This window comes from Eumetopias jubatus, unplaced genomic scaffold, assembly GCF_037043125.1.
Source record: "Eumetopias jubatus isolate StellerSeaLion01/CBP00866 unplaced genomic scaffold, mEumJub1_p1.0 scaffold_6, whole genome shotgun sequence".
In the NCBI taxonomy this organism is placed as follows: domain Eukaryota; kingdom Metazoa; phylum Chordata; class Mammalia; order Carnivora; family Otariidae; genus Eumetopias; species Eumetopias jubatus.
In genome coordinates, this window is record NW_028274812.1 from 54358378 (window position 1) to 54382522 (window position 24145).

Sequence of the window (24145 nt, forward strand, 5' to 3'; positions counted from 1 at the left end):
CTAATTTGTTTCAAACTGACTCTAGAAAACAACCACAAAGTGCGATTTCAGAAACACGTTTGTCACAGGAGCCTCCCTGGTGCCACGGGTCGTTAGTGAGCACCTCCTGCCACGTAGCACACACCGTGCTCCACATGGGGGACAAGACAGGGGCGGCCTGGATCCTCCCAAGGCTTAGAGTTCAGCAGAAGAGACAGAAGGAACACAAGAGATGGGGTAGGGGGAGGAAGCACAGGCTCCTCTCTAAGGCAGATGCTGGGGGGACAATAGTCACACATCCAGCCCCCCAAGCTGCCCCCCACACCCTAGCCTCTGGTCGCCACAACTGGGCTGGTGCCCACCCGCCCTGCCCTTCCCCAGCTCCACCCAGGCTCAGGCAGAGCATTCCCTGACATCTCCATCTAACACGGTCCTGTGTGGTTTTTAAGACCCAACTCGATTTAGCATGGAGCTCTCCTAATCATCTCTCTCCTCGGTCACATCACCTCTAAGGTGGACTTCATCTGTCCTTTCTGTTTTTCCACAAGGGTTTAGCTCTTCACTGTCTTCGTTTCTTAGACCTGCCCTGGGCTGCAGCTCTGCGCACACACGTGTGGCTCAGCGAGGCTGAGAATGCCTCAGAGGCAGATGACATGGGCTTATCCATTTTTCCATCTAGAGCATCCAGCAAGTTATCCTATTATTTCTGTCTAGCAAGAGGTTCCATCTACCACAGATCTGTGTTTTCTTAAAAGTCTGTTTTATTGCTTCGAAGTCACAGCCTGTGAACTATCAATGTCAAGCTGACAAAGAATCAGACTCCAAGAACATTTTGTTAGGTTTCTTTTTTACCATTTTCAGAGGCCTCATGGATCCAATGTACGCTTCTTTTGTATCCCAGAAGGACAAGTCGGGGTATTCACCAGGTTCCAGGACAAAAGGAACACCCTGAAATCCAGGTTCTTCATAAATCAGCCACCTAAATAAGCACCAAGGAAGAAAAGACAGGACTCCTCATTTATTTCCGTGGCACACGGGACCCCAGTGAGAAAGGAAAGGAGGGGTGATGTGTGTCTGGGCCATGTACGGCTACATTCAGGTATTAGAGCAACCCTGGACTCCACGAGGACTATGCCATTATATGCTCCTCTTCTTGATCTTTAACTTGTCTCCTTGTGGGTTTGTCCACTTACTTTCATTTATATTATGAATTGCTTCAAAGCCTTAATGTCACTATCACTTCAAGAGAAGTAGTCATTTTGTAGCACTGTATGTATTCAGAGGCCCTAGCTAGGAAACGCAAGCTTTGTTTTCAAAGGCAACATCTCACTTGTAACCAAAGAACCAAATGTTCCACCTACGTGCCCCAAACTAGTAACAGGAAACAACTACCTAGAGCTTACAAGGAATGCCACCTGGAATTCGATCCATGCAACAGTGTTATGAGGAAGGGACACTATTGTCCTCATTTTACAGATGAGGTCAAGTAAATTGCCCAGGGCCACACAGCTGCAAGAACCAGAGGCAGGGCTGATCCAAGCTGACTGCAGAGCCAGCCTCCTAACCATTTTTTGGTAGCAATTTTTCTCATTCCAGAAAGAACACATAATTTACGCTTTTTACAACAACTCAAGATCATCACTGTGAGCATGACAACGCACAGTGGTGTCCTGGGGGCTTTGGAGGTCTAGAAGGCTGCTTGTTCCCAGGCCCAAAAGCTTTTTGACTTCTTGGATCTGATTTTTACGGCTTTTCAGTACCACGCCCTTTTATCAGGCTTGTCAGCTGTCACTTCCGCTGCGGTCAGAGAACCAGCCCCCCCCACCCTCCCTCCATGTGCTAGAAACCCCAAAACCAGAAAATCATGCCTGTTAGAACTGCTTCTAAACACTGTGCACAGTTTTGTCACTTTCATAGTTCCTGGGAGAGTTCTGGGAAGGGGAGGTTGTGGAGATGCGACGTTTACAGAAGGGAGGTATTAAAACACCCCCTTTATACACAAATATAGAATTTTGGTGATCACTTATCCTCTCCAATTCCTTGTTAGCCTGGCTAAAGAGTCTTAGCTGGGGAATTCCATTATCCCCAGAACATCATGCCAAGAAGGGAGTGGTCATAAATAAAATCTTTTACCAGCAAAATGGGCCTGATTCTCCCTCTTTGACTTCTTCTTGTTCCCAATTTTGGCCCAAGGCACATTTTGGGTAATGGGTTTTGTTAAAGATTCCCTTGGATAAATCAGTAGTTTCTCTAGACTCACTAACTACACAGGGATTTACAATCAAAATCGTACTGAAGATCTGTCAACACACACACACACACACACACAAATGTTGACAGGCTGAGTGGTGTACGTGTGGGCAATCAAAACGGATTAATCCACATTGTTAGAAGTCAGGGTGATATATTAGGGGGAAGAGGACGGCAGGAGGAAGCACAGGTAAGGGGACTTCTGAGATACTGGCGGTCTTCTATTTCTTGATCTAGATGATGTTTACACTTTGAAAATTCACTCAGTTATACACTTGTTGTGTGATTTGTTGTGCACTTTTTTTGCACAAATATTATTACATACACTTCAATAAAAAATTAAGGGGGGAAAAGGCTTATCTTTTAAAATATAGCACTACAATGCCCTAAACCACAAGAAAACAGAGGCTAAGAGTGGGGTCCTTTAAACCTCTTTGGGTTTGAGGCACGACAGGCAGGGATGTGTTACACATTTCTTAGAGCTCAAAGTTCTCGCAGGCACACTAAATAATGGCATTTTGTCAGAAATGGTACTATTAGGCTACTGAGCCAAGGACCGTGGGGTCTGACTCCTCACAAGTGAATGAGTGGAACTTTTTATAAGCTCAGCAGACGGCTCATAAGCAGATGCTTGGGAGAATCTGAGGTATTGCTGAGCACAGGACCCCATTCGGGGGGGTCTTCCCTTCTACAGTCCGAGTTGAGGGCATTTATTCATCTGATACTAAATACTTCACTTTTCTCGGAGCATGTGATTTAGTCACATAACATTTATAGAAGGGAGGTAATCTGGGGTAAAGGGGAATTTGTCAAAAGACTGAACACAAACAGACACACTGGGAAAGACGGTGTCCTTGATGAGCAGGAAGGAAACTCAAACCCACACTTATCAATGTTGGGTGGACTTTGGAATCTGAAAACTCACACACAGAGCATGATTCATTTTTCCTAAGTTCTATTCCAGCAAGATACATTATTCATGAGGCCAGCAGGAGAGGGGGAAACTATCCTCAGGTAGTGTTATTTCAGTTTCTAAAGGTACTCATATTTTCCCATGTACTTAGATAATGAGCTTTTACCTACATTATGAATAAATAGTATAACTATAAAGTGTGAGCTTTTTTAAAAAAAGTAAATGTTAAAAAATATTATTTCAACAACATTCATTTGTATATTTATAATGGTTATCTATATATTGATTAAAAACATTTTGTAATTATTCTTTCAGAAATACCTTTTAGCCACACAAGAAAAATTGGTCTTCTCTTGTTCACTTGTTCTTAAACAGACCAAAAAAACCCCACAGTATTTCCAGCTGGATCCTCAGTCTTTTTCTCCAGACACGGCTACATATGAGTGTTGGCTATTTATAGAAACCAACCGGATACTCAAGTGATTAAATAGAAATATGCCGATTTGAGGTTATTTTAAAGAGGATGAGCTATGAATCTCAAAGGGAAAAATGTCCCTTTACAGTGGAGAGTTGTAGGAGGCACCAATTTTTAAAAATTTTTTTTAAGTTTAAATTCAATTTGCCAACATACAGTAAGTACATCATTAGTTTCAGATCTAGTGTTCAGTGATTCATCAGTTGCGGATGACACCCAGTGCTCATCACAGCGCATGCAGGAGGCACCAATTTAACAAAGCAACCAAACTCAGTGTGGTTCATAGGGAAGTTGGTTAGCACATGCCACCTTCTCTGATGCAATGTGACTGTGTAGCACTACCCATATGAAGGGTCCTTTCCAAAGCTGCGTCTGATCATGCCTCTAGACCTAACCCGTTCAATACAGAAAATTGGGGCAATACAGGGACAGGTGAAATGATATGAGGAAATACTCAGAGACAAAACCAGACTGTGGCATATTCTTTAGGACAGCTGACCTAAAATCTTGCAGGGACAAAACTGTAACGTAAGGGTGTAAGGAAAACACAAAATTCCAGAGAGCGGAGGAGTCAGGGGAATGGGCCCAGGGTGGTAGTGCTGGTAATGGTGAGGTCCTGAGTCAGGGATCACACAGGGATCTGTCTTAGTACCAGGCTTCATAATTCACACATATCTATCTTCTTCTGTATCTATCAAGTGTTTCACAATAAAATTGATCAAAGAATATTTGGCTATTAAAAACTGTCCCTTGACTTCAGAACATCAGCATTCGAGTATCTGTTCTGCTAACAACTAATCCTAACCCTGAGAAAATGACTAAAGCCAGTCTTCCTTAGTTAAACAATGGTGTTGGAACACATGCTCTTTATGCTCCCTTTAAAGTTCTAAAATTCTTTGCTTTTATTAGAAATTTATCCCCCTCCTCCCCAAGGTATACCCTCACTTCTGGGAAGATGGGTATAGTATTAGCCAGGTATTAAAACAAAAGCTTAAAAACAAATTATACTCAACACAATCTGAAAGGAAATTTTAGAAATTTCTCATTTTCCCAAATAAGAATTTGACAAGCAATGCCCTTCTTTTGTGTATGTATAGAGCAGTTTAACCCACAGTAAGTAGGCCCTGGAATAAATCTCCTAATGGAATCTAAGGAAGTCCCTCACACAGCAAAGACTTCTCTACTACTGGTTCAGGAGATCAGTGTGTCAACAGAAGCAAAATGAGCTCAGTATTTACTATCAGTTGAATTCTCCCAACCCATCCAGACTCCCCTTGGAGAGCTATAAAGGTACTAATGACCTTTTCCCAAAACAAACCAACCAAGTTCAAGGACCCCAACTTTGAACTGACATCCAAAGCAGCTTTCTATTATCCTAAAGGCAACAGAAATGAACGACCATCAAAAACTGGACACTATGGCAGGTTTGTGACCGGCCCCTGTGAGAGGAGTCAAGCTCACTGCAAAGGTAAGAGACGTTACTTAGGTGTAGCTCATTACGCTTCGACAGAGCCCAAGCCTGAGTCATGAAACCTTCCAGACGCTGAGATTAACATATTATAGCAGATACCGATCTCGTTCTTTTCTAAGGAAAGTGGTCCTTCTCAATTTAACATTCATACTTTGAGGAATAAGATATACAGATCTCTTTGATGTGGAAAATCAATTAAAGGCAGCAGGAGATGAAGCCCTTGTCTCTGTTTAGATTCCTCCTTTCCTTCCCAACCACCAAATATAAACATGCCCAGGGCTCAGATGGCTTCCCTCCCTTTGAGATCTGTCCAGCTCAGGATTTAAAGACCTTCTCCATGCGGCCCACTCCTGAATTTCTATGTCCCGCTCCGGTCCCCCGTACCCACTCAGTCTCCGGAACTCTCACTTGAATGTACAGTTGGCATGTCCAACTTCCCCTCTCTAAAACTGAACTCCTGTTTTCTCCATCCCAATAAATGCTGGGGTCCCAAACCCTGGGTATTTCTCAGCCCCTCCCACCTCACATACAGTCTGTTGGCAAACGTTGACAGTTCTACCAGGAAAATGTATCCAGAATCGGACCACTTCTCACCAGCACTGTCTGAACCACTGAAACCTCTTGCCTATATAATCGCAATTGCCTCCTAACTGGTTTCTCAGTTTCCACTCTTGCTTGCCTCTTTACAGTCTATTTTCTACATAGTAGTGAGAGTGAGCTTTCCAAAGCACAGGTTAGATCAAAGTCCTCCCGAGATCACCCATGTCACTTGGAGGAGTCTAAAATCCCTCCCAAGGCCTACTGTGAGGCCTCTGTCCTAACACTGTTCTCCTAGCTCACTCTGCTCCAGCCACCTTGACCTCCTGGCAGTTTCCCAAACCCGCCCAGCAGGGCTTTGCAATTGCTTCCTGTTTGGGACTCGGCCCCTACCCTTCCCCCCTCAGGCACCCCTAGGGCTGACTCCCTCGCTTCCTCCAGGCCTCTGCTTAAAATGTCACCAGAGACCTTTCCTGACCATCCTAAGATGCCACTACCACGGTTCCTCTCTCTAATGCAGGTTTCTTGTAGTATACACATTACACAGGTATTGTCTTATGCATACCCCATTGACAAAAACTTTTGAATCTTCTCTGAATATATGAATAACTATAAAGGATACACACTAGCACATAATATATTATGAATTTAACAGAAAACATACACAAAAATAAAAATTGTAAAAGGAGGAGATTTTAAATGAAACCGAAAGCAGCTTCAGCGTGTTCTCCTTGTACCTCAGTGGCAGCGTCTCGCCGCCCCAGGCCGTGCACCCCCTTCGGAGACTACCGTACTCAGGACTGGCACCTGCACTTTCTGTCCTGATGCCCCCCCATCTGAGATATTCCCACTTCCTTCAAAATACTCCTGCAGTTTCCTGTGATTTGTGAAACCAATGTCCTAGGGGCTCTAGACAGCATTGTGTGAAAATGTTCAAGGAAGGAAAGTACCACGTGTGCTGGCCTCCGTCCCTCCTGAGATATCAGGAACACATGCTTTGAATTACCATGAAGGTAAAAGCTGTTACTCAGCTCAGAATGAATCAGGTTCCTCTGTGATAAGGAAATCCCAACATTAAACATGCAGTTTTTTTCCTCCCGGACACTTCCCCCAAGAAATTGTTATTGTTTATAAGAGAGCTGAATCATAGGAACACATGTACAAAAGAATCAGAATTTTATGGGCCTTATAACAACAACAAAAAAAACCCTTTCAGTCAATAGCTACTTAATAGGACAACAGATCAGAGTGTCTTAAGTCTTTCCAGTAGGACACTCACAAAAAAGCTTCATTAAAATTGTATTTGAGGGGCATCTGGGTGGCTTCAGTTGGTTGGGCGTCTGCCATTGGTTCAGGTCATAATCCAGGGGTCCTGGGATTGAGCCCCGCATCGGGCTCTCTGCTCAATGGGGAATCTGCTTCTCCCTCTCCCTCTCCATCTCCCTTTGTGTGCTTGCTCTCAGTCTCTCAAATAAATAGATCTTTTAAAAAAAATTGTATTTGAAACAAAATACTTACGTGCCCCAATGTACTTTAATGGAACAAGTCTTCTGCATTATACCAAACCCCTGCATCTCTTCAGTGTCATCAAAGTAAGAATTTAGGAGTCCTAACCCTTCCGGTTCAGTATATAAGTCAATCTGACTAACTCTGTAATCCTGGAGAAAAAAAAAAAAATTACACATATTTAATAATTACACCATGTACTTAACTTTACAATAAGCTCATTATCCTTTTTTTCAAATAATTAAAATAAATTTTAAATACACATACATTTCACAGAGCACCTGCAGTCTATCCCTTCCCCATTTTCAGCCATGACTTAATAATACGTGGTCTTACGGGGCAGCCATGTTGCTTTAGCCATCTAGCTCTGTGTTACATTCAAGCAAAAATCCCCAGAAATGTATTTTTTTTTAAGATTTTATCTATTTATTTGACAGAGAGAGACACAGTGAGAGAGGAAACACAAGCAGGGGGAGTGGAAGAGGGAGAAGCAGGCTTCCCGCGGAGCAGGGAGCCCGATGTGGGGCTCGATCCCAGGACCCTGGGATCATGACCTGAGCCGAAGGCAGACGCTTAACGACTGAGCCACCCAGGCGCCCCAGAAATGTATTTCATTAGAGTTCTGGAACATATTTATTTCTCTCATCCTCACTGAAATAACTGCTTGGCTTTCCTTGGTGATTGGAGTTTTAGTTGCTTTACTCGGACATGACCATGCAAGTCCAGAGGTTCTCTAGTCCATAGAGGGGCTGCATTTGGGCCCTTCCTCAACTGCTGTTTTATGCCTATAAACTCCCTATGGTAACTCTCTTTGACTGTGGACCAAACCGCTATGTTGGTTTGGTCTAAGTTGTGAAAGCAATGGTACACATTTACGGTGATTTACAAATCTCTGTACTATGGTCCGTGTACCATGCCCTGCACATCCTGCCCATCAAACACTTCAAAGGTCTCTGCTGGTTGAGTGCCTAAGTGCTATTCGAACACTTGGTGAACTTTAATCTTGCTGAGCTCGGTGAATTGAGATACAGAAGAAATGACACTTGGGTAGGTTCAGGCGAGGCTCTCTCAACCATTACCAAAAGGAACAGATTTAATAAACTAAAAAGGTGACCTCTTCAATATGTTGTGATTTATATTCATGTTTCAAGTAACCATAAACATAATCTGTAAAAAAAATAAATCATAATATATCAGAACCATGGATGTACCCCTATCCTTTAACATGACACCATTCAGAAAAATTCATCCCAATAAATCAGCAAGTTAAAAACAATTAAATGCACAAAAATGCTCATCCTGCATTATTTAAAACAGTAACAAATCTAGAAACAACCTTAAGTTCCACGGAAAGAAGGTAAAATAAATCATGGTACATCATTTCTTGGAAACCCCAAACCATGTAGTAGCATGAAGAGCATGAATTGCATTAAGTTGGCTATTATCAGGTGAAACAGGAGGCCCCTCTTTACCAACATGCTGCACTTCCCTAACCCTACCAACCCTGAGTGCCTCTAAATCCCCACCCGTCAGAATCTGACACAGTTACACATCAGTGAGAGATGTTGACCAAAGGGAGTGTGATCTTCAGGGAAACAGGTATGGAGAGAGAAAAAGGATTGAGGGCTTCAGTTTTTTGTTTGTTTGTTTGTTTGGTCTTGTTCTGTTTTTTCCTTAAGTGGTGGAGCCCAAGGTGGGGCTTGAACTCACAACCCTGAGATTATCATGATTATCATGATTACAACTACAGAAAAAGCAGACTGGAATATGGTCAAGACAGAGCAGAGAATTCAGAAAAATTAAGAGAGGATATCTCATGATGGTGGATTGGGATTATATGTTTAAATACGGCTTTATTACCAATATTAGTCGAGCCATAAATAGAAAGTGCAGGTGAATTATCCCACTGACTATGACATTTTTAAACAGGAATCCTCATGTCTTCTGTAAGATTTATCGTATTATGTACTTAAAACTATTAAAAGATAAATCATTTAGAATACCAGTGATCACTGAAGTCACTCAGAAATGTTGACTTAAGAATCAAGTGGCATTTTCCTCTGCCAAAAACTGTTACTCATTCTCACTCATTCTCATTTCACAACACTCCTTATCTTCCTATTCATGAAAACGCCCAACTCTGTTACACAAATGGGGTTTTAATCTTCCACTCGGAAGATACCATTGCCTAGGTTTTTAAAGGTAAAGAATCATCAAATCTCAACAGCCACACAGAAAGACAACTTCCTCATCAACAAATAAGGAACCAAGACATTTTAGCCAGTCCCTAAAGTGACCTCAACTACTTACTGTTCTTAAACCTACTTGAAACCCCAGAGTTGAACTTTCAACTGGATTATTTTGGGATTATTTTTCCAAAACAGAATTCCTATAAGCCACTCAAGGTAATCAGAACTCACACAGCAACCAAAAAACAAAGTAAAAGAAAAATCTGTTCATATAGAATTCATCCAAATCAGGTTATTAAGTAAAATACACTTTGGAGAACGGATGGGGGACAGGAGTGAGAAATTAACCTTCAAGATTTCTTATGAAAAAAATGACTAATCAATTAGAATGTTTCTTTTCTAATTCAAGTGTACGAACACTTAAGTTATAGAAAATATATTCATAGAGCACCAATCGAGTATTTTTCCCAATCACTTATTTCATAAAATGAACTTTTCTCTCAAAGAAAGAATCATCCCTGGCATTCAATAAATACTTGCTGAATGAATCAATGGATTCTGATTTTCCCATAACGTACCTGGACCACATGTCTGATTGAACCAATCACCATGGGCTTAGCAGACTCTGCCTCCTCACTTCTTTCCAAAACATCTTCTATACCCCAGAGACCAGAGAGTTCCAATTCTCCTTCTTCTAAGGGGATGGAGTGTCCTTCAAAATTTGGTTTCTCATAGAAAATCCAACTAAGAGTAAAACACAGCGAAACTATTAGCTGGTGTTGGTGAGAGAGGTTTTGATGACTCGAATATTCTAGCCAATAGCCTCCCCCAACCCCGTCCCCTGCTTCCCTCTCCTTCTCCCCTGCTCTTCTCTTTCTCTCTCACATATTGTGGCAAATTATCATATATATACTGGCCAATTCTCTAGTAATTAAAATGTATAAGCTCTCTCTAAAACTAAATTTACTGGGCATAATTAAGCCTCTGAAAATCCAAAAACCATATCAGGATCTTAAAGAACTTTTGGTATCAATATAAACATCGTAGAGTCACTAACGTTCTATAGAACGGTCAGTTAGCAAACAGTTATAAATGGTAATACATCAGATAAATGGACTTTTCCTAGAATTCTTTTTTCTCCTTATACGTGTAGAAAACAATTCTAGAGGGATTTTACTTATATTCTAGAACTATATCAATGGATATATTAATACAAAGTACCATATGCATGTTAATGGAGAGCATTTTAAAAATATCCTTCCCAACAACAAACAACCAAACACTAAAGAAAATCTCATATCAATATATGACAGTGCTGCTCTTAGATGCTTATGCTTTTAAGAGAGAAGCCAACAAAAGCTGGAAAAAAAAAAAAAAGAGCACTGGGTGCCTGGGTGGCCTAGTCGGTTAAGCATCTGCTTTTGGCTCAGGTCATGATCTCAGGGTCCTGGGATTGAGCCCCACATCAGGCTCCCTGCTCAGCGGGGAGTCTGCTTCTCCCTCTCCCTCTCTTTCTCTGATAAATAAGTAAAATCTTAAAAAAAATAAAGAGCACTATTATATTAAAAACAAAATTTATACAATATTTGTTTTTAGTGTTATTTTCGGTCTTCAAATTTAAGAACAAAAGCTAATTATATTTTTGTGATGAATGTGTTGAATACATAGAAAAACATTAAAATATCTAAAACCTAACAGGAAAGATGCTGCATATATAATCAAATGAAAAAAAAAGCAAACCTTACTAGTTTTTTTAAACCACAAATGTCTAAAGCCCAATCTTCTTTATTTCAAACAAGATTGGTATCAAAGATAAGTCCTTTTGCCAGATAAGTGATTTATTAAAAATGGCTTTTCTTAATTCAACTTCCTGTGTATTTCCTAGAAGCTGTCAAGCTGGTAAATATTTTTTTCACCACTTTCTTTAATCAAAACCATCAGTTGCTGAAAAGTTGGAAAATAAATTTTAGGTTAGTCATTCACAATGTCTTTTCTTATAGAACATTTAAAAATCTACCAACATGACTAGCACAATTCTTCCCAACCTCACTGAAAATTCATAAAGCAGAAGTGTTAGTGGGGACTCCAATGTTTGGTAGTCCCAGCCAGTGTGATGTGGGGGTATATGGGAAAAAGAAAGTTGTACTGCTGCACGTGCCTGACTTTTCTAGCATAAACAGGCATCACCTCTATAAAGCAGAAATGTGGTTAAAAAACGTAATTTCTTAGATATGAATTTCCTGTAATACCCCTAGACTAGTATTTTCTGCCCTTTACATTACTAAAGGCATAATTTTAAATAAGTACTGAAGACCAAAAAGGTAACTAAAAACATAAAACACAAACCCTCTAAAAATCAGGAACAGAGAGCACCATTCTTACCATCCTCTGACGACCTTGACAATTACCACCGGAGAGAGGCTCCAAGAGCTGCAATCCTCAATGTCACTGAAAACTTCAATGCACTCATCAGAGACATCCGAGTCCCTGTAGATCACTACCTACAAGAAAATGGAAGTGGCAGCAAATGGTTGAATGGTATCAGACCAAAATAAAATCTAGGCTAGAAACAGAACATCATCTTACCTTTCCAGGTCGGGGATTGATTTTATTTGTAAGACTTCCTCTAAGTGTCTGTAATCAGATGAACAAAAACACAACAAATTAAACTTTGTGTAACATCCTGCAGAGTTTCTCTGCCCATGATCAGTTAAGATCATATTTATTTGCCTCATAATTCATCAATTTTGAAACAATCCACTGTCATCTGTGCCAAAGCTATATTAAAGCTCCCTTTGAGTCTGCACTATTAAATTGAGAGGCTTTTCTCCTCTAAATGTGCATTTTTAACCATAAAAAAGACTTAGAGAAAGTATGAAACACTTTGTTTCCCCTTTTTACTCCACTTGGCTTCATTTTTCAAGGGATTCCACAGGGAAACTATATATTCTGTTGTCAGACTCATCAGACTGCTCTGCAATAAAAGAAGTGATCTAAGACTTATTAAAAAGAGAAAAGATGGCTGTAATGAATGGGAAGTAGACCAGTGGAAATTTTGTGTTTGAGAGAAATACCTAAAAATCTTCTGATTTCTGAGTGCTACGGGCTGATTCGGTTTTGTTTGTTTACAGCAGTGGTTCTCAAAGTGTGGTCCTGGGGCCCTTGGAAGATCCCCAAGAACCTTTCAGGAAGTCAATGAGGTCAAAATGCTTCTCATAAGAAGAAGAAGGTATTTTCCCTTTTCAGTCTCCTTCTCTCTTTCACTCTCTCACAAGAGTGCAGTAGAATTTTCCAGAGGGTCCAGGACATGTGATGACACCACTGCTCTGATGATTAATGGAAGGTGTGCTCGTGTGTTCTCATGCTCTAAATTTTTCTTACTGTTAGCTTCTAATATAATCAATTCCAGTAGGCATTACTCATGTGAACAAAAGCTCTTTGGGGCCCTCAATAATTTTTAAATATAAAGGTGTCCTGAGACCCAAAAGTTTGAACATTTTTGAAAAGGGGGATCTGAACTTCCGATGGGCACACAAACATATGTTTTGAAAGAGCTTCCAAAATGATATTCTATGCTAGGCTTGAGCCAAAGCCCACGCAACAAACGGAAACAGGCTGCAGTACCCGTTCAAATGAGGAACAGGGCATGGTATCTTCTCGTGGATTATGCTGTGCTGCAGAATGGTCTACACTGGCCAGACAGCCTAGCTCACAGTGTGGGCAGCAGGAATGCAGAGGCCCCCTCCTGTTTTGGGGCTAGCAGAGCTGCCTTCTAGAACTTATATTCTGCCTTCCTCATTCACTGTCCTCTCTCGAGTGTCACGCTTGGTAACAGAAAGACACACAACTCACACCAAAAACTCAGTGAAAAAAAAAAAAAAACAACTTCTGGAATTCGGATAAAAGAAGATGGAGAAATCATAATGGTTCCTCAAAATCATATTTTGCTGCCCTTTCTGCAATATTAAAGGAAAGATCCCATGTAGACCAAAATTCTTTCTGCCCCAACAACTTGGTAGGAAAAACTGTTTCCCTGATGAAACTTCCAAGTAAAGAGAAATGACTTCCTGAATTGCATGGGATAATTATCTAATGCTACATCTAATGTAAGCGTGAATCTTACATCACAAGAGAAGGGTTAGGAATAAGATTTCTTGGTGGGGCTTTTCTGAATAAATAAAGCAGCTTTACAGATCTTCAAAATTCTAAGCAGAGCATTGAGCATTTTTGCACAGAACTAGGTAAGAAAAAAAAACTTGTCTGTCTCTGAACTCTCAAGGTACCTTACCTACACCTTTCAGAATACAACATATAAATTCATAAGCCTTAAAATATGTATAGCTTAGTTTCCTCACTAAAGTACCAATACCTTGAAGACAGAAATCTTAGTAGTTTTCTCCTTGGCCCCTAGCAGTCCTTTATACACATAGTAGGTTTTCAATGTGATAAATGAATAGACAACTATCATTCACACACACAGCCATTTGAAAGAACATGAATTGCTCATCACCCCTCTCTCCTCTCATTTTATAAATACCCCCAATAAATGGTAATATGTTGCTACTTACGGTTGTATCTGATAATGACATTGCAGAAAAAGACATGTTTGGGTCAAACCGGCTGGATTTGAAAAGACCCATGAAGTCCGTGTCGCTATTTCCATAGTTCAGCAAGTTCGGCTTAAGAACACTCTCAACACGATTAGCCTTTTCCAGATCATCACCGTTCTTCAGTTTAGAAAATTCAGAAAATTTCGTTTCTGGCAAGTGTAGGTTGCTTCGTGAATCCAGGTCTTCTTTGGTTTCCTCTTTGGGCAGGTATTTCTCCATGTAGCTTGCACTTTTCAAACCCAAAGGAGACGCATTTGTTGAGTCGAAGTTGAAGACCTTTACGTTGCTCGGTGGAAGGTTTGGCTGCTCTTTGTCTGCACCGCAGGGCGGGGCACTCTCAGCCCTGGGCGGTAATGCCGAAGCCCGAGAAAGAGAAGTGTTCTGAGGAGTGCTGAAAGATGTGGTCATGGTACTGACTGATGTCACAGAGGGAGAAAAGATTTTGTCTTGCGGTAAAGAAGGCAGCATGCTGGAAAAGAGTGCACTTTTTTCTAGCCTGGATCTCTTGACTCCGCCATTGGGGACATCTTTGTTCTCTTTGTCATTTGTCTCCGCAACCGTCGAAGGTTCGTCTTTCCCATTAGTGTGAGTGTACAAGGACTTGAACAGGATACTCTGCTCAGTGGATGTGCGTTTGGGCCTCAGGTTGGATTTTGTGTAAAGGTTCTGCATCAGATGTAAAGCTGGTGACATTTCTGGCTGGCTTTCCTTCTTCTTCCCCAAACCAAAGGTAAACACATTGGGATCTAACACCTTTTCTAAATTGTCCTCATGAATCGGAGGCATGACAAAGGGAGGGGCAGGTGAGTTGGGCACCCTGGCCTTCTTTTTCTTCTGAGGCACACAGATGGTGCTGTCCATCTTTTTGATAATTTCAGTGAATTTTTCCATATCTGAAGAAGAATCAAATACACTGTCATCACTACCTGCAGAGATGTTCAAAAGACTGGCAGGGCTGGCCTGCCCATTCACAACATTTTGGTCTGGACTTTGAGGAGTTTCTAAATGATCTCTGCTGCCAGGGTCAGCCTTCAGGGGTTTTCTATCGCCCTGACTTTGAGCCTGTATAGGCAAAGCTTTCTCAGATTCGGGTGGCATGACTTGTGGGCCAGATTTTGCTGCATGTTCCTCTTCGCAATGAATGTGCTTGGATGAGGGGCTCTCACTGCCCAGCCCTTCCTCTTTCTGGGGAGCACAGCTTGCAACAGAAACCACTTCAAGGTCATGGTTGTGACAGCCTGGCAACGGTGCTTCTCTAACTTCAGAGCTCTCAGAAATGACCTGGGAGCCCACATCTTGGGTGCTCTCCACAGGGAGCCTGAAGGACCGGACCTGGACCAGGACCTTGGATGGATGCTCCGTTCCCACAACTTCTGGGCTGTGCTCTGTGGACAGAGGAGGAGGGCTCGCTGCTCCTCCTTCTCCTCCTCCTGTGGGTTTGGAGGGTGGTCCTTTCTCCTCATTTTTATGTGACACAGGCAGAACACATTCATGATGGTTTTCTGACACTTCTAGATCAGTGCATGGAACACTGCTTCTGGGAGCTTGAACATGTGTGTCTTTGGGTGCAGGCTGTGAGAGAGAAGGCCCGTTGGGTGACTCAGATGGGGGCTGTGAGTCAGAAAATGCATCCTGTGGCTTTGGTCCGGCTGTTGGAGGGGAATCTTTGGTATCAAGAATGGCGGGAACACCCTGTGCTGGGTCAGTCATATTTTCGAGTGCAAGCCTTTTGCTGTCTGCAGCCTTTGAGTCATCCTCTCCTAAGGGCCTGTGGTCCTTCACAGGAATCGGAGCAGTAACCACTGCTTCGGAAGGGCAGCCAGCATCTGTTTGCATTTCTGCTCTATCACCCTGGTTAAGCAGAGAACCAAGAGCTGGACCCTCGGTAGGCTCAGCCTCCATCCCTCCTGCACTGGGGCTCCCGGCTGCTGGTGGGATCTCCTCCTCCATAACTTCAGATTCTGGCGAGGTTTCCTTCACCAGCATACCATTCTGGTGACTATTTGGCATTACTTTCTTTTCAGATTGCTCCATCTCTTTGGCTTTTTTGGCTAAATTCAGCTTCGCCCTCCCGACAAAGGTTTTATTACAGGTGGGAGTGTTCCTTGTGCCTCGAATGTCAGCATATCTTGGGCTACTGTTGGCCCGTTTGTTTTCAAATAAGGAGATTTTGTTGGCAGTGTTTCCTTTATGAACTGGCTGGCTAAATGGATTATGCTCATTTCCCAAACCATCAGGATTCTTAGGAGTTTTAAGATTTAGTTCCACATGTTTGGGCTTGGCCGGGCTGCACAAATAAAGCAGTAAGATAAAGTTATTGACCTAGTTTTAAAAAGTGAACATACCAATTTATTATAAAACATTTATTATTATGAAAAGCCAACATCTTTCTGGTAAGTAACATTTGTTTTTTTATGAGACTATTTTAAAAACAATCCTAAATACACTATCAACTATTTTTAGTGGATGCTTTGCTTCTGTATGATAAATGAGAAAATTTTATAGCTAAGAAAGTCAAGAGGTGGGAGGTTAGCAAGTTTATCAAGTATCTAATATGTGAGCACAGTGCTCAACGCTAGAGTCAGAAGACATCTTAGGGCTTGAAGAACATTAGATTCAATTTATATATTTAATGTACTCCCTTATTTTAAGTATGTAAATGATTTCCCCAAATATCAATTGTGTGTTTTTATTTTATTTTTAAACATTATTTCAAAAGGGCTAGATTACAAAAATATTTATCTATTATTTACCTCTTTGGATATTTTATCCCCTTCATCTTCCTTCATATAACTTTACTCTGATTATATAAGTGTGTTCACTACAGAACATTTGGAAGATATAAAAATGAAAAATCACTCATACTCCTACCACTCAAACAATCTCCCTGTTAACATTTTAGTATAATTTAGTCTTCGTGTATACATACCAAAATATTTTTAACAGAATTGGAATTATTCTGTTCATAGAGTTTCAGATCTTGTCTTTAAAAAAAAAGATTAATCTTATATTTCACATTTTTCATTTTCAAGTTACTAAAAAATTTGAAGTTTTCCTAATGTCTGCATAAATTTTCATCATATGGACGTACCATAATTTACTTATCAGTAAATTAACTAACTCAATTGTTAGTTAAAAAAACTAACTCAATTGTTAGTTAAAAAAACTAACTCAATTGTTAGTTTTGTCACCTTTTTGGAGGCAAAGGGAGTCTCCCCTTACTCTAGAAACTATAATGTTTCTTGGTTATTACCCCCTAGTGGAAATCATAAATCTTTGAAGGTATGCACTGTTCTCTTTCTGAGAAACAAAATGTTCTCTCTATGACATTCACCAGCCCTGGTCCTGGCTCTTACACTGATTATCTATGACTGGACTCGCTACCTTCTCTACCTGGAAAAAACAAACTAGATAGTTTAGAACAGAACTGGTCCTCTCCCCACCCCCATCTTCCCCAAGGAATGGCTGAAGGGATTCTGGGGGTTCTTTTCAACAGTTACAGTGCGGACAATAGAGCTGGAGGGCCGGAGCTGGGGCCAGCCCCCCTCCTTTCAACCAGAAGCACTTCTATTTATCTGTTTCATATATCACTTTTATATAAGTTTTCCTAGAAGAATGGGCTCCAAAGCTAAACACAAAAAAATGTCTGAACCATAGGCCTAGTGGTTTCTGAAATGAAGAGATAATAACCACTAACAATCACTGATTGACACACACTTGACAAACACTCTGCTTGCTTAATGTACTATTTTATATGTTCTCTTTTAAGAGGAGGAAGTTGAAGCCTAGAAAAGGCAGGTAATTTGCCAAAAGTCATATGCCAGTGAGTGACAGGGCCAGGGTTTGAAACCAGGTGTTCTGGTCTCAGAGGAAATGCTCCTGACCACTCTACGCTCCTACATCCCCAGACCTCAGGGGCCAAATCTTGTTCTTTCCAGCTTTACCTATTCAAGAAGTCAATGAATTAGCATGAGATCTGAAGCAATCATACTTTGGAGGCCACCTTGATAATGAAAAGTAGAGACACACAGAAATCTCATGCTGCCTCCACAAGGATTCATTGACCTTCAAGAAAGAGGAACCTTTTGAAGGAACAGGCAATAGGACTTTGGGTGAGACACCTTATCCCTCTGGATAAAATGAGAAGACTGAAAAGACTTGAGAAGTCCTTCCCAAATATGGCATTAGGAATTTAGATTTTTATTTTTAGGAATTTGATTTAAATACTAAATTTGATATTCTCTCATGAATTTCTCTTAGGCATTGCTTTCTCCAGTATCTCCATAAGATAGCTAGGCTCCCTCATGGTGGGTGCACAGCTTAAATTTAAAAAGAAAATTAATTTACACACACTACCTTGAAGATTAAATTCCAAAACCAGTGGAGTAGAAATGGAGAGCTTACAAATGCCATCGGCTAATGAAGGATGTTCACATACCAGTACATATACATTTTTAAAAATTCTCACTAATCAGCTCAAGGAACAGTCAAACATCAAAGTATATCTTACTATGTAAATGGAAAACACCAAAGGTTAGCCAACAAGCTACCTTAAGGACAGGAACCACATCTGCACATTAAAGATTTACACCAAGATCAAAATATATTTTACTACCAAACTTTCTGTGTTATTAAGTTCTGCGACTAAGAGTCACTACAATTAACCTAGCTCAAACTGATTAAAAGGAAGGCTTCTATAATTCATGTTTAATACCTTAATACCTTTATTATAATGTGAGAGGGGAAAATAATCTGGTGTCTTAAAAAGCCATGGCTAGGAGAGGAAAATTTTCCTTATTCTAAATATACCATTGTTAAGAATCTCAACATTCAATACTTGGTACAGAATTGAAGATGTAATTTTTCTAACAGGATCAAGAAACTTGCTGTATGTCCTTTTTCAGGGAATATAAAATAATTTTAACTAAAACATCAGATGCAAATTGTTTTTAAAAATAATCTGAATAACATTTCTTCTTGAAATACAATCAGAGGAAAAAAACTGGGGGAAAAATTCATTAAACAGAAAAAAACTAGAAGGAATTAATTTCCCATTTCAATAGTTTGCCAATTCACCAAGCATGAGGCCCTGTGGAAAACACAAGCCAAATGCCTTGTAAAGGGAAATTTTTTAGGTAGAAAATAATCGGCACAGAGAAAACGTTTGATTTAGTGCTTGTACTGAAAACAGCACATGAAGAGTTCATTATAAGAACGTTTCCCAGGTTTGTTTACCCTACTCCTTGTAACATTTCTGGTTTTTCCACTGGCCTTCTGCAATTGGAAGGCAGGTAAGGCATCCTTACACAGCTCCACAGCAACATTTCTCTAAGCTCACACTTAGGAGGTTTGAATATTCAGTCACACTGGGCCTTCTACAAATAATGGGCATCATTTACTCCGGTTACTTCTCTGACACAGCTGTTACAGAATAAATAGCTGGCTTTATCAAAGGTCTCCAGGTTGGCAACTGGGGAGGTAGCACACATTACTCATTAAGTAGGTTCTCCCTCAAGTGTTTACCACAGACCTTCTACTCTAAAGCTTACTTACTCAAGAATTCAAATAGAATGAAACCATTCGGTTTCAGAATCAAAATGCTGTGAAAATACCGGCTCTTTTAATAAATGTGCAAATGTGGGAAAAACTCGGGCAGTTAGATATTCATTTTTCACAGGCGCTAGCTGGGAGGTGGGGAAGTGAGAGTGTGGGAAGGGGAGAGGATCTTGAGTTTTATAGCAAACCCTCCCTACCCCATCCACCTATACAAACCTCAAGTTAGCCTCAAGGCACTAGCCCATCTCCAAAAAGCCAACAGTGATTTCTCCTGCTTTGCACTTCCCCAGACTTTACAGCAGATAACCCTCTCAGCAGTTCCCTCAGCCACCACCTCATACAGTTATTTATCTGCATCTTGCATGCCAGAGTGGGCCATAAACTTCTCAGGAGCAATATACTGAGTCATAGTCTGAGTTTTTCCTCATAGTTCCTGGCACAATACCATGCACAGAAGGCACTCAATAAATATTTGGGGGGGGGGAATCAATGAACTTAATAGCAGGTAATCAGTCTGTTGTTGAGCTTGATCCTTCCAATGTGTCCTTTGATTTAACAAAGTCCCCCAGTAAGAACACTATTCTTTCTTCATTTCAATAACTAAGAATTACTCTTTAACCTGGGGGCAAAAATGCCACTAACCCCCTGAACATTCTAAGGAGGGGAATTAGAAATTTTAAGCTGCACTAAATTCCAGAAAAAGTTCTATGAATTCTCTTAAACCCACACATGTCAAAGCTACTACTGGGTCATACTGAACGTAACAGTTTTTGATCCATGTTTCCAGATCCACTGCATAGGTGTTTCAAGAATGCCCTATCCAGGAACGCTGCTGTACATTTTGAATAAAGGATTAGCTAACGTCAGGCCAAGCGGTCTTCTTTCAATTGTTGATGTAAACATTGAGCCTCAAGAGATTTTTACATTCATTCAACTTAAACATTCTATCAGAACAGTAATTAACAACCCGGCTATCCTCCCGAAGTGTCATCTTCTTAAACTGTGTTAATTGGCCCTTCACTATCTCTGTTTCAACACAGAGGGGAAAACTCGGCGCACAGATAGTTCTGCCACAAATGCAAAGACCCCGGAGCCTCCCGGAAACACCACCCAGAACGTCTGCGGACACCCACAGCTCCACCAGGCCCCGGTCCGCGGCTACTTACAGGGTCACTTTAGTGGTCACTGTCGACCTGCCCGCACCGAAATGGTGCCTGGGCTTCAAGCCGTCCAAGTCAGAGCCACCGGTCGATCTGCCCAGCTCTTTGCTTCGACTACCTTCTCCCCGGCTGTCTAAGTGGTTGGGGAACAGGCCCCTCTTGTGCTCGGGCTTGATCTCTGGCAGCAGCGAGCTGCTCTTGACGGTGAGCTCGCGGGGGACGACCCGGGCCGCCTCCTCCCCGTTGTCCCCCGCGGTGCCCTTGGCGACGGGATCGGGCGCTGGCGCCCTCTTTGGGGGGGACTCCTTGGCGGGAGCCCGAGGGCCGCCGGCAGGCGAGGTAGGCGCGGCCTCGGGGACGCGGCTTTTGCCCCTCCTCTTGGTGGGGGACGAGGACGGCGGCGGCTGTTTGCCCCGGTCGGACTCCCCGCGGAGCGGCCCCCTGGAACCGGGGCTGGACTTGGACTCCGCGCCCGCAGCGGAGGCAACGCCCCCGTCGGGGGCCGCCCTCGGAGATTTCACTTTCTTTTCCGCAGAGCCGTTCTCCGTGGCCGCGTTTGGCGCCACCTCGTAGTCGAACACCGCGTCGTCGTCGCCCGCGCTCTCGGGCAGCGGCGTGTCCGCCCCGGGGGAGTCGGTGGATTTCTGCGACCTTCTCCGCCTGCCCGACCTGCGGCCGCCCGACCTTTTCTCCATATCGTTAGAATCGCCGCAGTCTTCTGCGCCCGGGGTAATCGCGCCCGGCTCGTCCACCTGTGCCACCTCAGTCTTGCTCAAGTAGATGTCCAAAGTTAACACGGTGGCGGGGTGGGCGCGCTCGCCGGGCCGGCCCTGTCGCCCTCGGGGCCCGGCTTTGCCGTCTGCCTGCGCCGAGTCGGAACAGTTCCCCTCGCCCTCGGCCCGGGGGCCACCTGGCGGAGCGGACGCGTCCTCAGGGGGCTCCAGAGAGCCTGCCCCGGCACACACACTGGGGGCTCTGTCAGCGGCCTCGCCTCGCCCCCCCGCAGGCCGCTCCCCGGTGGGCGACCCCAGCACACCCCTCGCACCCTGGGCTGTCTCCTGCTCGCAGCCAGCGCCGGGGGAAGCGTCCTCCCCCGGACTGCCAGCCGGCGTCTCTGCGTTCCCTTGCCTGGAGGAATTCTCAAGTGAGGAATGCAGCTGCTTGGCAGCGGTGGTGGCACCTGGGAAAGACTCTCCCTCTGCCTCCAGAGGTTCTAATTGGAGTGACTCACTCTCCCGGCACTGCTGCACAGCCGCCGCACGGCTGCTCGTGGAAGGTGACAGCTCGGCGTCGCGGGGGGCTACCCGCACGCGGGTCTCGGCGTGCTCCTCCGACTCCCGGGGCTGCTCCTGCGGGGAACCCTCCTCGCACGTGTCTTTCTGCTTTGGTTGGCTGCCCTGGGGTTTACTCTTATTCTCTCTTTCCGGGAGTTTGGAAGAGGTTACATCTTTGGGAGACACTGATTTGGCATCGGAGCTGGCGGGACCCTCTAACCCGTTTCTGCTGGTCCTTCTCCTTCCAGCCGTGAACAGATTGCCAAGTTTTCCCAAAACTGGCTTCCTTTTGTTTTCTTCTGGTGGTTGTGCTCTGGACTGGAAAACAAAAGGGGTTGGGGGAGAGAGAAACTATGAGAATCTGGTTTTCCCCCTCCTTAGTAGTAAGTACATTGCAGAACTACAAGCCAAAATGGTAAGAAACCAGTCTAACTGAAAATTAGAGAGTTGTGTTTTTGTTACATTTATTCCAACAAAATAAACTCAGATTTTCAAATTTTTCTTAAGCCGCATCTATGTTAGGTGCTACTTGGAATAACAGTTCCTTTAACTATAATTCTTGTGTTTTAAAGGAGAATTCAGGCGGTCCAAATAATCATATATTCAAAATAAACAATCCCCAGGTCTCTCTAGCTTTTGCCTTTTTACCTTCTTCCTCAATAAAGATGCAATTTCAAAACAGCCATGCGTGACTACAGGGCAGCAGTAAACACACTAAAGTATCTTAAAGATTTTATTTATTTAAGAGAGAGAGAGGGAAAGAGCCGGGGTGGGGGGACAGGGGCAGAGGGAGAGGGACAAGCAGACTCTCCGCTGAGCAGGGAGCCTCCACGCTGGGCTGACCCCAGGCAGGACGGCAGCTCCCGACCTGGGCCGAAGTCAGACGCTCAACCAACTGAGCCACACAGGAGCCCCTAAAGTATCTTAAAGGAGAGAGTTGTTTGTTTTGGAACACCGCCCTTTTTATAAGAAGAAAGGAAAATGAGTAAAAAGTTCTAGCACTCTTGTCTAGAACAGGAAGAAGCCACCTGGGTGTAACACAACTGCAAATGAAAACTCTTTAGAAAACCAGGATTCGAGCACCTGGGCCGGCGGGTAGCCAGGCTAGTGGTTCCCGGCGGGCCGGGCCCGCACTTCTCCAATGGGAGAAGTACGCGGGCATTCAAACGCCAGCTGGTCCCCCTCAAAGCGATGCGGCCGCTCTGGAGCTCACCCGAGAGGCCTTTCCCCCGCGGGGAGCTCCTAGGAGTGCAAATACTGGGAGTACCTGGAGGAAGGAGGGCGAAGGTGGAGGGCGACCACGGTCGCATACCAGCCTCTCCGGCCGGGGGTGGGGTGGGGGGGCGCCGAGAGACCGGAGCGCACCTGGCTCTGCCCACGCCGACCTCAGCCGGAGGCCCGTCCCTCACCGCCCCGCAGGGCTTCAGGCGCGAGCCCAGGAAGCCGACCCACCCGTGGGAAGGGGTCCGGGTCGCCCGCGTCGTTCCGCACGGATTCGGGGAACGGAAAAACGTGCACCTCCTACATAGCCTGGAGCCAAACGGCCCGCACCTGGTGCCCGCGCCGGACGCGGAGGCGGCTCTGAACTAATCAATAAGAGCAAACCTGCCAGTGGGCGCTGCGGCGCCCCGCGGTTTGCCTGGAGAGGGGGTAGGTGAGGGCCCGGGGCAGGCAGGAAGAGGAGGAGGCCGTCCTAGGAAGGGGTAGGCTCCTAAGGGAAGGCGGCGTGCTCAGCGTGACGAACCCACTGAAACCAGGACCACACGTGTGGCTACAATAACCCAAGAATTACCTCTTCCACTTAAAACCTGGGAGCTAGCTTGAGCCCCAACTTTCCTGGAAGGCGAACATTCAGGGCAGTTTTTACAATATTGACTGTTTACAGAGAGATTTCTGAATCACTGTTCAAAGCAGCTCCATTTCCTTTGCGTTATATGCCGCCAGTGGACTTTGGAAATGGTGGGAAATAGGAAAGACTGTAAGATAAACCACGGAAATAAACATGGTCAACAAGCATTTATTGAGACAGCTCCGGCAGGCAGTGTAACATGTAATTCTGCGACAGCCTGGCTCCGACGCAAAGCGACGAAGGGGGGCGGGGGTAAGACAATAAAGTCAGGATCAAACCCAAGTCCTCAGCTTCCAACACGTGCTCCTTCAGCTCCACCACGGCGACTCCTTTCAGAGGACGGGGAGGTGCAGAGACAGAGTCAGCCCAGAGGAAG

The 24145-nt window shown here is 43.6% G+C and overlaps 2 protein-coding genes across 3 annotated transcripts in view; one reads left to right on the forward strand and one right to left on the reverse strand.

Annotated features, from left to right (window-relative positions):
* The window catches only part of CRYBG1 (crystallin beta-gamma domain containing 1), a 48490-nt gene extending 27121 nt beyond the window's left edge, over positions 1-21369 (reverse strand). The window contains exons 1-7 of one of the 2 annotated variants that reach the window (XM_088023908.1): positions 20653-21369; positions 13889-16217; positions 11907-11954; positions 11703-11821; positions 9899-10064; positions 7144-7283; positions 832-958 (exon numbers count right to left, since the gene is read on the reverse strand). In XM_088023908.1, coding sequence (XP_087880034.1) covers positions 832-958; positions 7144-7283; positions 9899-10064; positions 11703-11821; positions 11907-11954; positions 13889-16217; positions 20653-21341 — 3618 coding nt within the window. In that variant the 5' untranslated portion in view covers positions 21342-21369. The remainder of the gene's footprint in view (positions 1-831; positions 959-7143; positions 7284-9898; positions 10065-11702; positions 11822-11906; positions 11955-13888; positions 16218-20652) is intronic. The other variant, XM_028104141.2, reaches the window with a different exon arrangement.
* LOC148164075 (uncharacterized) lies at positions 20580-22569 on the forward strand. Its single transcript, XM_088023910.1, has 2 exons — positions 20580-20850; positions 21182-22569. The coding sequence occupies exon 2, from the start codon at positions 21427-21429 to the stop codon at positions 22354-22356; it is 930 nt and encodes a 309-aa protein (XP_087880036.1). The 5' UTR covers positions 20580-20850; positions 21182-21426; the 3' UTR covers positions 22357-22569.
* Positions 22570-24145: the final 1576 nt, after the last annotated feature.

Bases quoted from the DNA above. Each gene is read 5' to 3' on its own strand.
- LOC148164075 (XM_088023910.1), top strand. From the start codon at position 21,427: ATGTCCAAAGTTAACACGGTGGCGGGGTGGGCGCGCTCGCCGGGCCGG.